Here is a 14,532-nt window from a genome sequence, read left to right as displayed (position 1 = left end):
GTACTCTTTAATATCTTTTCCAGATTTTTATGTCATTCTCAGAAAATGTTCACATTAAATACTGTTATTACAAGGTCAAATTATATCTGTAATTCATTGTACTTTTGTGTTCTACATCAAGGCACCTCACTATGTATACATCACCTGCATTAACTCAGTTCTTTGATACTATAAAGACAAACAGATCTTATGTAAGTTCTTTCTGATAAAAAATCTTCAATGAAGTGGATGGATGGATTTATAAACTTTCAACTTTAACATTTTTATTGTACTTTATATCACTGCAGGCCTATACGCATGCAGCACTTGTTTCAAATACAAAGGACAGACAAAATGACTAAGGCCTTAATTACTGCTATCTGTATGAAGTACAGTTAAGAAATAATTGTTACTATTTTAAATCTATTTGAAAGAAACAGTATCTCACTACTTTGTATAATTACTTTCTAGAATTAATGTAATACATGGACCCCATAGGAAATATAAATTGAAAAACATTTAGCTGAAGCCTGGCCTATAGTCATGAGTTTACACTGACACAGTACAGTACCACCTTACCCTAAATAAAACAAGGAAAATTTGGTCTACTGACCAAAATATTCATACAGTGTTAACTGGCTTTATACAGTATGCAACTTCTTTATTTTTGGTTTTGCCATGCACTTCTTTCAATCTAATATCTTATTTCTTTGGATCCATTTCTTTTCTTTTTCTTGTGTCATTATCACTCCATTGGTTTACTTTTAGTTTTTCACTGTCTTTATCTCTTATAATTTAACTTAAAAAAGATGTTATAAGTTAATCTCCAAATCCTTTCTCTTATCTTCCATTGTTTTGTTTCTCATATCTTCAAAAAATATATGATTGAATATACATTTTGTTTGTAGAATATTTTGACTCCACTGTCTGTTATAGCTTTTCCACAGCACCAAATAAAGTCCCATGACTTAACACCTAACTGGGCTCCCCATAAGCCATGACGTACTTTAGTTCTTCATGTGCAACCTGCCAGTATTTTGTTATTTTTGTCAAGGTCTTTAGTACGTACCAGAACCGAAGTTCCCCTGTTGCGTGGTGTACCCACCCCTGCTGTCGTAGCCATCATACCCCGTAGCCCCGTAGTTTTGCCCGCCCCCATAGTTCTCATAGCCTCCACCACCTAAAAATGGGAACAGCTTTAATTAGGATCATGATATTGATTTAAGGAAGATGCTGTCATCCAGTTCATACTACACCCTGAAATCATCAGGGACATCAGAAATAAGTATTTTGGTGTGGTCAGTAAAATGCTTAATAATTATAAGTTTAACTCTTTAAAAAAATTAATAAAGATAATTAGACCTCCTAAGGATGTTTTCTTCCTACACAGAATACCCATAAGCTGAATAACACAAAAATTCAATATTCTATCATACTTGGAATTATCTAAGTTTTCATTTAATTATACAGTACTCAAATATTTGATTTATAAAACAATGATCTAAAACACCAGCAAGCAAACATATTTAATGTATGCTGAAGTAAAAGTTTGGAAACAAAATACAGTTTATAATTCAATGGCAAAATACATATCTAATAAATTTCACTAACTCAAGGTCATTAGTATGACATTTATTTATGAATGTGGGAAAAACCTGCTCACCAAAAACACATTGTTTTAAAAATTAACACAAATACTATACAGTAATTGGAGCAGCACAATTTACACCACATTTTACTTTGTAACTTTGTCCTTTATGACATATCTATGCTGAGCACTTGTCAAATGCATTAAGCATATCATTAATGAAAGACACAGAAAGTTTCTGTGGAAACCAATGTACAGCAAGGGAGTTCCAAAATTATTATTAATCATACTATGTGTAAAAGCACCGGAGATTGTATAAGCCGATGCAAAATCTTTCCTTGGGTGAGGGCATGCTTCCTTACACAGCAAGATTACCCATAAGTCTACAACCCACAGAAACCTGATAAGTATGGTATCAAGTTTCATTTCTTATGCACGGCTGAAAGTGGATATGTTCTGAGCTTTCACATTTTCCATGGTATGTTGCGCACACTCCATGATACTTTGTACTTTTGGCACCTTGTTTGAATAGAGGACTCCATGTCCCTAGGGATTATTTTTATAATTCTCTCACCCTGCCTAAGGAATTTTTGGAGCATGGCATACATACTACTGGCGTTCTGCGGCTCACAAGAGGAGCACTGAAGCCACTGTAAGCACTCGCACCTTCCAAGGTGCATCAGAACGCTAGACTACTGTCACAAAATGAATATCTTCATAATGTGTTGGCAGGGCACATGCCTCATCAGTAAGATCATGAATGCTGTGGAAGTTGAGGAGCATGTACGCCACACGAAAGTAGGGAAGCACGGCAAGACAGTACTGCAAGCCACCAACTTGCAATATCCATGTCTCATAAGATGGTACATCTAGTATATGAGATATATCAGCAGAGTTGACCACAAGATCAAATACTACAGCTTCACCTGTAGGAATGGCAAGTAGACAAATAAGGGGCTGCCCTATCACGTTTAGGTGTTGCCGCAGAATGCTCATGTACCATACCTGAAGTACAGCATGGCTGTATGGAAACTTACTCTGTTGGAATTCCACAAGATGGAAGTACATGCACTGCTCTACTTTAACATCAAAGAATAGCCTGAACTCCCTCATGCTCCTTCACTGCTTCTTGATGAGCAGGAGTACTACTGGCCTCCTGCCTGCCAAGCCTGCAAGGCAGCACCTGTTGAAGCTGTTGACCCTGATGACCCTTGTGTTGGAGGGAGATGACGATGACAATGATGTCCATCTCCTCTAGGAAACACCATCACCCAAGAAGGGGCCAAGGATTTTGGATTCTTCTGGATGTCTTTGAGAAGTTAATGCCAGCAGGGAGATAAAAAATACTGCCATGTGTCCTAAAAGAGTACAAATAGAAAGGAAATCTCATATCACCGTAATGAGTGCCTGGTGGCACTCTGCATAAGGGGGGAGCTTCAAGAGGTACCACACCCTCCAGAAGTAGTGGTCGATGCCATCTTCAAGAGGAAGGGGGCATGGCCAGCGTCTACAGCTGCCCCTTTGCATATTCCTTTGGCCACTGCAATAGGACACAGCTTGGAGGAAATGGACAAACCACCAGCCACGATGATGATCATTTTTGATGACCATTCACTTTGTAAATTTTTTCACATTTTCCTTATTGTAATTATACTTTTTTGCATTGCTATAATTCAGTAATTTATCCAAGTGTATTCTGTGGAAAAAATAAAACATTCATTTTTTGGGGGGCAAATTTGTTTTTGGGGAACTTAAGGTATAAAATTTTCTCATATCTCTTAACGTCTATTCATTATTTCACATAAATAAAGGTTTTTGTTTTTTCTGCAGTTGTTTTGAGTAATCATTCTGCAACCAAATGAATCTAAATTGAGCAGTCTACCATGAAGGTTGTCAGGGCTACACTTGTTTGGGGCAAAAAAAAAAAAAAAAAAAAAAAAAAAAAAAAAAAAAAAAAAGATGGGCACATTATCATCATCTGGGCACATAATCAGACAAGATCAATAAACAACTGCACACACAATCTTTTATTTCTATTATGCCCTTATATACTTATGTGCATTTGAAAATCAACATTGTCTACAATTCCAAAGGCTCCCTTTATCAACAGCGCTTGCACAACAGATTACAACATATTGCCTCATTTTCAATGAGGATTTTATGTGCACTTCAGACACAGAGGTATTTCTGATTTCTGTGCCTAGAAGTTTCAGATATTAAGAGAATGGGCTGTAATGAATTATTTAAAGCACTGTTCTTTCCTGGCAGAATGAAGCAGATTGAGAAACTGTTGTCATGTTGCATTTTGTAGAGCGTACTCAAACTCTGGAGGCACTCTTAACTAGTATTAAATTGTGGCAATTGGCAAGAAAGTGCTGGACCACCACCTTTAATCCGGAATGAAACTTTTGGCCAAACTACCATATCAGCAGGTTTTCTGAACTAAAGGCTGCCAGATAATTAAGACTTTTACTGTACTCACAAACACTAGGTAAAATTTAATTACATGAAAATTGCTAAGAATTTAAAGAGTATATTAGAGATGTGGAGGGTATGCCTTGTTCACATAAATTACCAGCTGAATATTATGAAAATTTGTAACAAAATATATTACAAGGATACTTACCTACTGTTAAAGTTAGCTAACACTTTTGTGCTGTTCGCTCTGATCGGCAATTTAATAAACAAATGAATAATGCTTGGCTAACCCATATGGACTGTCATTAAACGGCTGTTTCCCTCCAAGTGACGTTCGAATGTTTATATTCTTGTCAGAACTTTTCATGACCATCCACTAAGATGTGAGGAGGTTGAGTGGGTTTCCACTTTATTTGGGATGAATCTTACCTACTCCTAAGTTAGCTGACTAATGCATTAAATGATGGTGGGGGGTTAGTGCAGCCACAGAAACATCCTCTCAACCAAATGAACTAAAAGCTTTTAAAAATGGAAAAAGCTTCTAAACATTCTTGCCTCTTGTGTGATCCTTCCTGTAATTACTGTCACAAGGCAATGGATCCACAACAGGGTGTAACATCCTTCTAGTGAGGCCTGTTGGAGGATCCTTAAAGGGAAAAGGAACTATCACATAGAATACTAGTGAATCCTGTGCCAGAGTTCAAAGCCCATAAATAACAGTCTAAAACTAAAGACAATGGCTACCTTCAGATATGACGGTACGCTCCTATACACTGTGTACCTTCATGTTTTTCAAGTTTTCCAAACTCAACATTGGGATTTCCTAACACCCTAAAGACAGAAGAGAAAAGATTTTCTCAAAAGCTCAAAAGATGGAAAAACCTAATCCAAGTCATGAGCAATATAAGCAGCATATCCAAGAACTGAAAACAACATAAGGTGATATGCTTTAAGGGGTGTCAACTACTGAATTTCGAGGAATTATTGAATTTTAGTTATTGACAGCTTTCAAATGTTTTATGTCTAAACAAACATATCCTGAAACGATAATGCTAGAAAATTTTTTTATATTGGTTTATTGACAATTTTGTTCATCGCTTGTATGACACTATGAACAACTTGTAAAAAAGACTTGTATAAAATGTTTGTATGAATAATTCTGGATGGGATCAATAAGTTATACACTGTTTTGGACTGTTATAGGTGTAAATAAACATAACTTGAAATGTTACTGATAAAAAGGAAAGTTTAGATAGGTTCATGGACAATTTTGTTCATTGCCTGTGAACGAAAAATTGTAAAAAAAAAAAAAATAAATAAATAAATAAATAAAAAAAAAAAGTAATTCACAGAGAAATTGTAAAAATACGTAAAAGTCTGTATTAATAATCCTGGATAGGATCAAGTTTGTTAAACACTTTTTTGGACTCCTTTGATTTGTAAATAAACATATCTTGAAGAGTTATAAAAAAATTTCTACATTGGTTCATGGACAATTCTGTTCACCGCTTGTAAGGCAGTGTGAACAACAGACTGTAAAAAAAAAAAAAAAAAAAAAAAAAAAAAAAAAAAAAAAAAAAAGCATGTAAAATGTTAACAAAATTTATTCAAAAATAATTATCACCCACTAAAATATCTCATTCTCTCTAGCAGTAGCGTCATAGAGAAAACGGGTTATAATGATATAGGGGTAACTTGATCAAGATTTCCTGATTGTTTCAAGATTTTTGAACATCCAGATATTTTTCTTTTGTTGTTTCCTGAAAACTAAATGCTTAGGTCTCCAAGAACACAAAAATTTGAAGCAAATCCCTTCGATCATATGGTAGAAACAGTCATCTATTTGATAATGGGGTCCTATGGCACTGGCACTCATTAATGCAAACTTTAGGTAACATATAAATCAAGAGAGGGCACAGTTCTATTCATTTGATTACATTGTAAATTTCAGGGCATATTTCTTACATAACGAAATAGTTTAGGTGCAAAAATCAGCTTTCTAACTGTCACAGTTTCAATAGTAATTACAAAATAAGGAATAATTTTTTTCTTTTGCTATTTTCTCAAAACTTACTTTTTTCAGAAATAAATTCATGTTTCTCCAAGAAGACTGAACCAAATTCAATGAAACTTTTGCAGAGTGTAGTTAACTATATATCTTGATTTTGTTGTGGGCAAATTCATTTTTGAGTAAAAGTTTTTATTCTGCATAATATTTTTGAAAAGTGACGTCACAATTTTTTTTTTTCAATGCAAAAAAATTAACTTATAGTTCAAACTTTTAAATTTCCCCATGAAATAATTTTCAGTATTACTTGTAGAATAAGTGGTAAAAATTTCCAGCAAATCCCTTCAAAAGATAAGGCAGCAACAAGCACTTACTTTAGCTTTATAATGGGGCCTTATGGCATCAGTGCTCCCCTTAAGCCCTGGAACACAGTTGCTTCGTATACTGAGGTACTGGAAGCACTTTATCAGATTATCTATAGAGGTATGGGTACTGGGTATCCCTCAGAAAATACACCCAGATCAATAAAATGACATTTTTACGATAAAATGATGTTTCATTATACTTACCAAAACACTGTAAAAGCTTTTATCTCTTAAAATTCGACACGTCCGAGATATAAATTTTCAAACTTTGTTTGGAACGCTGATATAATTGGCGGGAGACCCGACCCCACCGGATGCCGGTGGGGGTGGCGTGGAAGGCGACATACCCAGTATCCCAAGTCAGTTTCAATCTCGGGTGTATTGTGAACGCATCTCGCGCGTCCGTCCGTCTCAAACTGTTTGGTTTCCTGCATCTCGTTGCGCTTCTTTCTGGCGTCTCTCCTTGGTGAAGTACTCAATATCCTGTTTATTAATCTAGCTAGCGTAGCTCTGTGAATTTGGTAGCTATGTCGGATTCCAGTTTCTCTGGATCCAAAGTTTGCGCTCTTCCAAACTGGTCAAACTTAAGTACAACCGCCATTCTTTGTGTACGGCATGTAGGGGTCAGGAGTGTTCCCAGGAGAACACATGCAGTGAGTGTATGGAATGGAGTCAGGAGTTTTGGCAACCACTTGCTAAAAACATCTAACACTGGTGGGCCTTCTAGACTTACGTATTGGTTCCCTAGCTGCTCTTGAGAAGAAGAAAAGCACTGACTATCCATTCTAGTGATCATAGCATAAAGCACAGAAAACTGGGAGTTTTGCATTTTGGACCTGAGTTCATATCAATGCTCGGAGTTTGCCAAAGGTTTCACAACTTCTGACATACTTGTGGGTGAAGAGACCATCCTGACAGAAGATTTGCCCTTTCCTGCCAAGTTTGTCTGAGATGACATTTCGTGTGTTCTCCCTACGACAAATTGTGGTAGAAGAATGATGTCTATGGACTGTCCACAGAAGTTTCTCTGCTGGCTTGAACAAATTTCTTGATTTGTACTTCCTTATGTAAGAAAGAGGTTGAATTGCTGGAATAAACTGTGATCATGTTGCCTCTGATCACATGCTGGGTTTGAATGCATTACTCTCCTCTACAGTCCAACTCCCTTATATTGTCATGTTCTCTAAAATGGCTCCCCAACCTGACTCCAATGCAACTAAGGACAATGTGAGGTCTCGGCTCTAGGTCTAGAGGCAGAACCATCAACCATCTTGATAATCTCCCTACCAAAGAAGAGAATGTAAAAACCTGAAGTAATTATGATTAGAATATAGGGTTCCGAAGAGGAAACGAGACCTAATCCTAGATTTCTTGAAGTAAAATTGAATAAGTCATCCTTAAATGGACCATGTTAATAAAGACACCAAGTGACCCAAAAGAGGAAGCCACTTCTTGGTTCAAGGTTTTTACAGGTTGAGTTTCTCTCAGCAGTGATAGAAAATGTCTACTCTCTCTGTCTGAAAAGCCCAAAAAGAGACAGCTGATCTTCATTCCCACCTAAACAATTGACTGGGCCAGAGAAACATAGACTGGTTGGCACTGATCACTTACCAAGCACCATGGCAAGATATGGAAAACAATGTTTTTCCCTCATTCACCTGAAATGAGTCCGTAAGAACTAACCAGTCATCCAAATTTAAGAGAACTGGGACGCTTAGCAGATGAGTTCCTCCTGCTAATGGAGCCAAAACATGGGAGACTGTGTGGTGCTGTGCTCAGACCAACACAGGTTTGAACTGGAAGACTTTCCCTTTGAAGACAAAGCATAGATATCTCCTCAACTGAGGATGGATCACGACAAGGAAGTACACATCTGGCATACTCACTGAAAAAAGTCACCTTCCAGAATGCCACTTGGGCCAAACTGAATGGTTCTTCCTCCAGCACCATGCTGCTTAGGGAACAAGAAAAAATCAATGGCGAAACCTCCGTGACTAAAATTGGTTTAATTGCCTCCTTGCAATTAAGCCAACTGTCTGATTTCCTCCATAACTCTCAACTTCTCTGTTTGTAGAATGTGGGCAGGGAAGGATACAGTGTACTGGGAATGTCAACAGGGTGGAAGAATAACATGACTTGTGTCATGAGCAATATGCAAAGGAAAAGCTGAAGAATTACTCATTTGACTTTGTGCAGGTGAAATCTTGTCCTACAGGGGATAGAATACCTGATCGACTTCCAAGGTATCGATGTCAACAACTTTCATGCCCAGCCTGCAAAGGGAAACAACTTTCCTGAGGATGATGTACGAGAGTGGCTGACTGACAACAGTAGCAATCCTGGCTTCTACCTGATGTCTGACGAGACAACTGCTGCAGCTGCCACTGGTGAGATGGAGGGGATACCACATTTATCAATTATAATTTCCCCCTTGAGTGTATGTATTTCCTGGAGTAGAGTGAACCTGATATCAAACAACCACTGTAGGTTAATATTTGTGAGTATAAAACCTGTCATAATGTATATGACAAAAATTCATAACAGGGAATTATAATTGATATGTGCGTCGTTACCAGTGGGAAATGATGACGTACAGGCCTGCTTTTACCACTGAGCCATCAAGAAAGGTGACAGTTGATACTCACTCTCCTGTATATATATCTATCGAGTTCAAGTTTTGTGCTTGGAATTGGTATCTACCAACTTCCACCATGATAGGTGACTGGTATGTTTGTAATACATGGCTACTTCCTTACCATATGTCTTTTTGTTCCCTGACCAATGGGGAAGGGTTCTGTTTCTGCAATGTCTCGAGCCATTGGACTATAGGATGAGGCACATGTAAACTAATGTGTTGGGCCAAATTACACAACCCTTCTACATACTGTACATCACGAACATTTGACCTGTTTACTAATGGGATACTTGTTAAATCTTTCCTATACTTTTCTGAAAGAAAAAGATCCTAACATACTGTACTTTATAAAATAAGGGGGGGAGAGTCAAGCTCATCTTTTCTTTTAGCACTTAAATTTTCAAAAACATTGCTGTAATCTATTCATTCTTAACTATTTTTCTAATGAAAATAACAAACAGTTAACCTCAAAACGAAATTATTTAAACCTTCTTCTCCATCGACAATAATTCCAAAGAGAAACTTGACATTCCTAACAACCATGCAAGGAATTACAAAAAAGAATCCCAGGCTACTTCAACAAAATGCTAAAACCAAGCTACACACACACATAAATTACTGTTTATCTCCCTTCTCTGTTTAGTATAAAGTGAATAAAAGCAGATGCTGTTGAAAAAATCAGCTCATGAAAGAATGCTTTTCAACTTATAACAATGAAACCACATGCATATTTTCTTATTGACTTCAAATTCCTAAAAGTACCTTCTCCCAAAACAATGCAACTTTTACAGTAGCAACATTATCTTGCTAATTTCCCATAAAATCTGTACCTATAATGTTACCTTCAAAATTCACTAATAACCATCATATATACAATGAATTCTTTCAGCTGTTCATTGGACCTCTTCTTATCAAATTGCATAATGTCCCAAATTGCTGCACATCTAATAATAACTACCAGTCAGAATTAAGCAGCAAAGATATTTCCTATAGTCAGTCATGCAAAACATTTAAAAACCTGGAGATGAAAGTACAGCTCTGCCTTATTCAATCTCCACAAAGTATTCAACTTAGTAATGCAGAACAATACTGCAATAAAGGAGAGAAACAGTAACTTTTTAACTCACTTGACTTGTATTCATCATATCCACCTGGGGTATAATTTTGACCTCCAGAGTTATATCCGCCACTGTAGTTGCTGTCATACCCTGTTGTATTGTAACCACCACCACCGTAATTGCTGAAAATAGATAATCTGATTAGCATTGTGACAAACGTAACAAAACCTGCCATTGATTATATTTTGACTCAATGGTCTGGGTAAACTACTAAACAATGATAAAACAGGTAACAGGTAGAAACTCTTTTCAACTGCAACTAAAATATCTCCAAATGTAAATTAGGAAATGCCTTTAATAGGTACTTTTCACACCAGTATAGTTAAATTTTTTTTTATGTTACTTTTTATTCTTTTCAAATATTGTATACATAAATTTTTACCAACAGTATATTTAAATTTTTTTTAATGTTACTTTTTATTCTTTTCAAATATTGTATACATAAATTTTTACCAACAGTATATTTTAAAAGAAAATGTCAAACTTAATATTTTCAAGACACACTGTACAGTTAATAACAATACTGAAGTGATAAATTTTCACTGGTTTTAGTACTAACATATAAATACCAACTCAAGAAGCCTTACATATTTTTCTTTTCCAGGGTCCCAATGCTCATTTCTTTCACATGGTAACTCTTGAAAGAAACAAAATGATGCACAATGCACTATATAAAAACTGTCATCGCTTGATAAGCTTTTCATCTCTAAATTGGAATTTACACAAATGAAACAATTCAAGTATCAGAATGTCTTGCTCATGATCATGTCTTAATTTTTCCCTCAAACATTTCTTTCCTTTTTATCTACTTCAGATATCTTTTATTTTTAAATAAACAAAACTAAAGTATTTTCCTCATTTCCATTATAAGAACAATAGTCTCCATACAACTGTCTCAATGACACTTAAGCTGGTGATGCATAATAACCACCAATGTAATTTCATATATACTCTGTTTGGTATCTCATCTATCAGCTGAGAAAAGTTGCTCTGTACTTAAAATCACCTGCTATAAATGCCACCACAGTTGTCACTCAAGACTCATAACAGGTTCTGCTGAAAAGATGTCAGTATCTGTTGTACTGATTTTATATAGTCTTTTTAATACTTATTACTTTCTTTTCTTCAAAGCTAATATTTGCTGAAAATTGGCCGATTTCATAATATGGATAAGATGAAAGGCAGGAGTTCTGGGTTCTGTCAGGGTTTTTATTCAAATACACTCAGGCGAAGTTAAGCACAACACAAAGGCAGGAGTTCTGGATTCTGTCAGGGTTTTTATTCAAATACACTCAGGCAAATTTAAGCACAACACAGTGCATCCCTAGAACCCCGCTCCCTCCCCCGCCATAGAATAGCTAAAATCAAAGTTGATATTAGGTGGTAGAGAATCCTTGTAAAGGTTTCCCAGTGGTGCCAAAGTTTCTTTGATATCATAGACAATAATATTAGCAGTTAGACTTGGACCATCAACAGATGGTCTCGTCTGTTAATTTTTCATAAGTTGTATTAAGTAAAGTAGACTGAAGATAACATAATTATAAACTCAATAGTAGGAACAAAAACTTATAAGCAGAAAATATATAAGCTACACATGCTGCATGTACATCTGGACTTTATATCAGCTTGTAGACAAATATATTTTTAAGCTTAACACAAACATCGCCAATAGATGTACTGCATGTGGTTTTATACGTTTCTTACAGAAATTATAAACAGCAGAGAGAAAACATTACAAGTAGAAACCACGAAAGACAGCACAAACATGCAAGGGGTGCATGTAAATATATACACAGTTCTTGCATAGGCACAAATGCAGTTACCTGTTAAGCCTGCATGTTATAAAAGCTGTTTATGTCAATTTGTAATTTAGTCCTAAAGATGCTGCCAACAGGCGAGGAAATAGTCCGTCAACTATAAGAAGTAAATAGATAATAGTAATCCCTCAATTATCTGGATCTTCATTATCTAACACACGACATTATCCGACAGCACCGACAAGGGACCGAAGATATATAATACAGTACTGTACATGCCTGTACATGCAATTTCAAAAAATTTGAAAAAACCACTCTCTGATAGTTGGCAATACTGCAAGGCCTAAGGAAATGTTGGTAACACTATTTACACTCATGAAGAGACTGAGAAAGGGTTTGGGGTGTGGGAGGCCTGGAGAAATTTCCAAAGTGGGGGAGGGGTCCGATGGCTGGGTGCCATGGGAGGAGCAGCAGTAAGGATCTTTACATGAACTCATACAAAGAAAGGGTTGTTTTGGAAGGCAGGTGGAGGGGGTAGGCAGTCTTTTTTTTTTTTATTTATGCTTTCTCCACATTTTATTAAAGGATATGTACAGTACTGTACTATAAACTATAATGAAACGCATTAAGCACAGAGAGAGAGAGAGAGAGAGAGAGAGAGAGAGAGAGAGAGAGAGAGAGAGAGAGAGAGAGAGAGAGAGAGAGAGAGAGAGAGAGAGAGAGAGAGAGAGAGAGAGAGAGAGAGAGAGAGAGAGAGAGAGAGAGAGAGAGAGAGAGAGAGAGAGAGAGAGAGAGAGAGAGAGAGAGAGAGCAGCTTCTCCCTCTTTGGACTGAATAGCAGACTAGTCAGCATATCCCCATAAGCAGGCTGTTGATTCTGTAGAAAGCATCATCTTGTTTAGGAAGTTTCCCAAAGACAGACACAGAATGGTAAATGCAGTCAAAGCAGCAACATATCTTCACAATGTCAGTATCCAAAGCAAAAGTGTGTTGGTCGATTAATTAACACCACCCTAATTCCCTGCCATACTGGCAAAGATTATACAGAAGCAGAAGTTTCTTCCAAAAAATATCTTATGTGGATGAAATCAATGTACTGGAAGAAAATGCCAGACTACTCATTTACATCCAAGGAAGAGAAGGCTATGCCAGGCTTCAAGGTTGCTAAAGACTGTTTGCCCTTTTGTTGGGAAGCAGCTGCTGGTGTATCAAGCAGAGAATCCTTGCGTGTTGAAGAAGAGGAGCTGCTAACATTGATAAAAACAGTGACAGGAAAATATGAGTATTACACGGGAAAACAGGGAGGAAAAGGAAAGAGACTGAGGTTCTGCAGCAGAAATGGAAGGGATAGGTTGAACCATATACAGAACAATGTCTACAAGTGAATTAACATTTCCAGATGATGAAACACTGACCTTAAGACTAGGCATAATTGCAAAAATCAGTGTGCCTAACTTGAAACCTAATTCACTACCACTACAGCTAGAGAAAGATGGTGAAAGTGATAACTCATGAATACACTTATGCTTGCCAAACCAATCCTTCAGCAAGCGAGGAATACAACTGGTTGCAAACAATGACAGAGAGGAAGGCGGTGGAGGGCACAAACCTTCCCTAAACACAACTGTTTCCTGGCAGCCAAACTTCCTACAGTCACAAGGCATTCCAGGGCTTGGGCTATAGACTGAAGGCACTGTTACCATCTCTCTTGAGTGGGAAAAAAAAGTGCACACCAAGGGAAAAACCATTAACATTACCCAAAACAAAATCAGCCAATTACCTAACCTTGGTTAAAATCTAACCAACATCCTGTTCGAGTATGTCAATTCTCTTTCCCTGAACCAAATGGGGAGCTGGAGACAAGCTGGTAAAGGAGTATCAGGAAGATAAACTGGTGGAGGGGTAGGAGAAGGTGGGGGGGAGAGGTCAACAGAAAAAGAAAGTATAGCTTTTCACTTCCTCTACCTAATAAACTTTCTTATTACCTCATCTGGCCACTCGGAACATTTCTCACACCTTAGGCTGAAATAACTCCCTACCCCTACAACTGGCACAATTGGTATGGCTAACATATTCCGCCCATACATTTTGTTAATGCAAAATTCATTTCTGCAGAACCTAACACTTTTATTCTTACTGCTTTCAGTAGAAGACATCCTAACGCAAAGAAAATGTCACATTAAAATATGCAAACAGCAGCCAAATAACTCAATGAATGCAAAAATGCACCAGCCTTCAATATGGCAAGAAGAATTCTACTAGAACAATAAACATTCTACACATACCTGGTGGAGACAGGGTGAATCAGACAGTCCACCTAGGTCAGCCAAGCATTCTTCTATGTTTTCCTTTGAATGCTATAGATCCTACGATGCAAAGATGTAAGCTAACTTCAACATCAAGTGAGATCCATGACAAACAATGTAATGATAATGAATGCTAGATAACTAGGTACAGTAAGTCAAACATCAGTTTTATTTAATTCTCTTAAATACACCAGTGGTATTTGACATTTGTAAATGGATAACATCAGTGTAACAGCGGCCTTCCTAACAAGGCTTGCTATTCACACCCAAGAAACTCGGGTGACTAGTTCAGTTGCTGGCTTGCCAATCAAACCTTACTACTGAAGCTATACTCTCCACAAAAAAATTTTGGTTTTTG

At 36.9% G+C, this 14,532-nt stretch overlaps 1 protein-coding gene across 11 annotated transcripts in view; it reads right to left on the bottom strand.

Moving 5' to 3' along the window:
- Positions 1-246: 246 nt before the first annotated feature.
- Positions 247-14,532, bottom strand: part of LOC136854014 (uncharacterized) — a 40,945-nt gene continuing 26,659 nt past the window's right edge. For all 11 annotated transcript variants that reach the window (XM_067130004.1, XM_067130003.1, XM_067129996.1 and 8 more), the window contains 2 exons: positions 10,121-10,233; positions 247-1,159 (listed from right to left, as the gene is read on the bottom strand). In XM_067130004.1, the coding sequence (XP_066986105.1) occupies positions 1,038-1,159; positions 10,121-10,233 (235 nt within the window). In that variant the 3' untranslated portion in view covers positions 247-1,037. The remainder of the gene's footprint in view (positions 1,160-10,120; positions 10,234-14,532) is intronic.

Source organism: Macrobrachium rosenbergii, chromosome 28, assembly GCF_040412425.1.
Source record: "Macrobrachium rosenbergii isolate ZJJX-2024 chromosome 28, ASM4041242v1, whole genome shotgun sequence".
In the NCBI taxonomy this organism is placed as follows: Eukaryota; Metazoa; Arthropoda; class Malacostraca; order Decapoda; family Palaemonidae; genus Macrobrachium; species Macrobrachium rosenbergii.
Note: the sequence above shows the minus strand (reverse complement) of the source record. Positions and strands in the feature narration are given on the sequence as shown.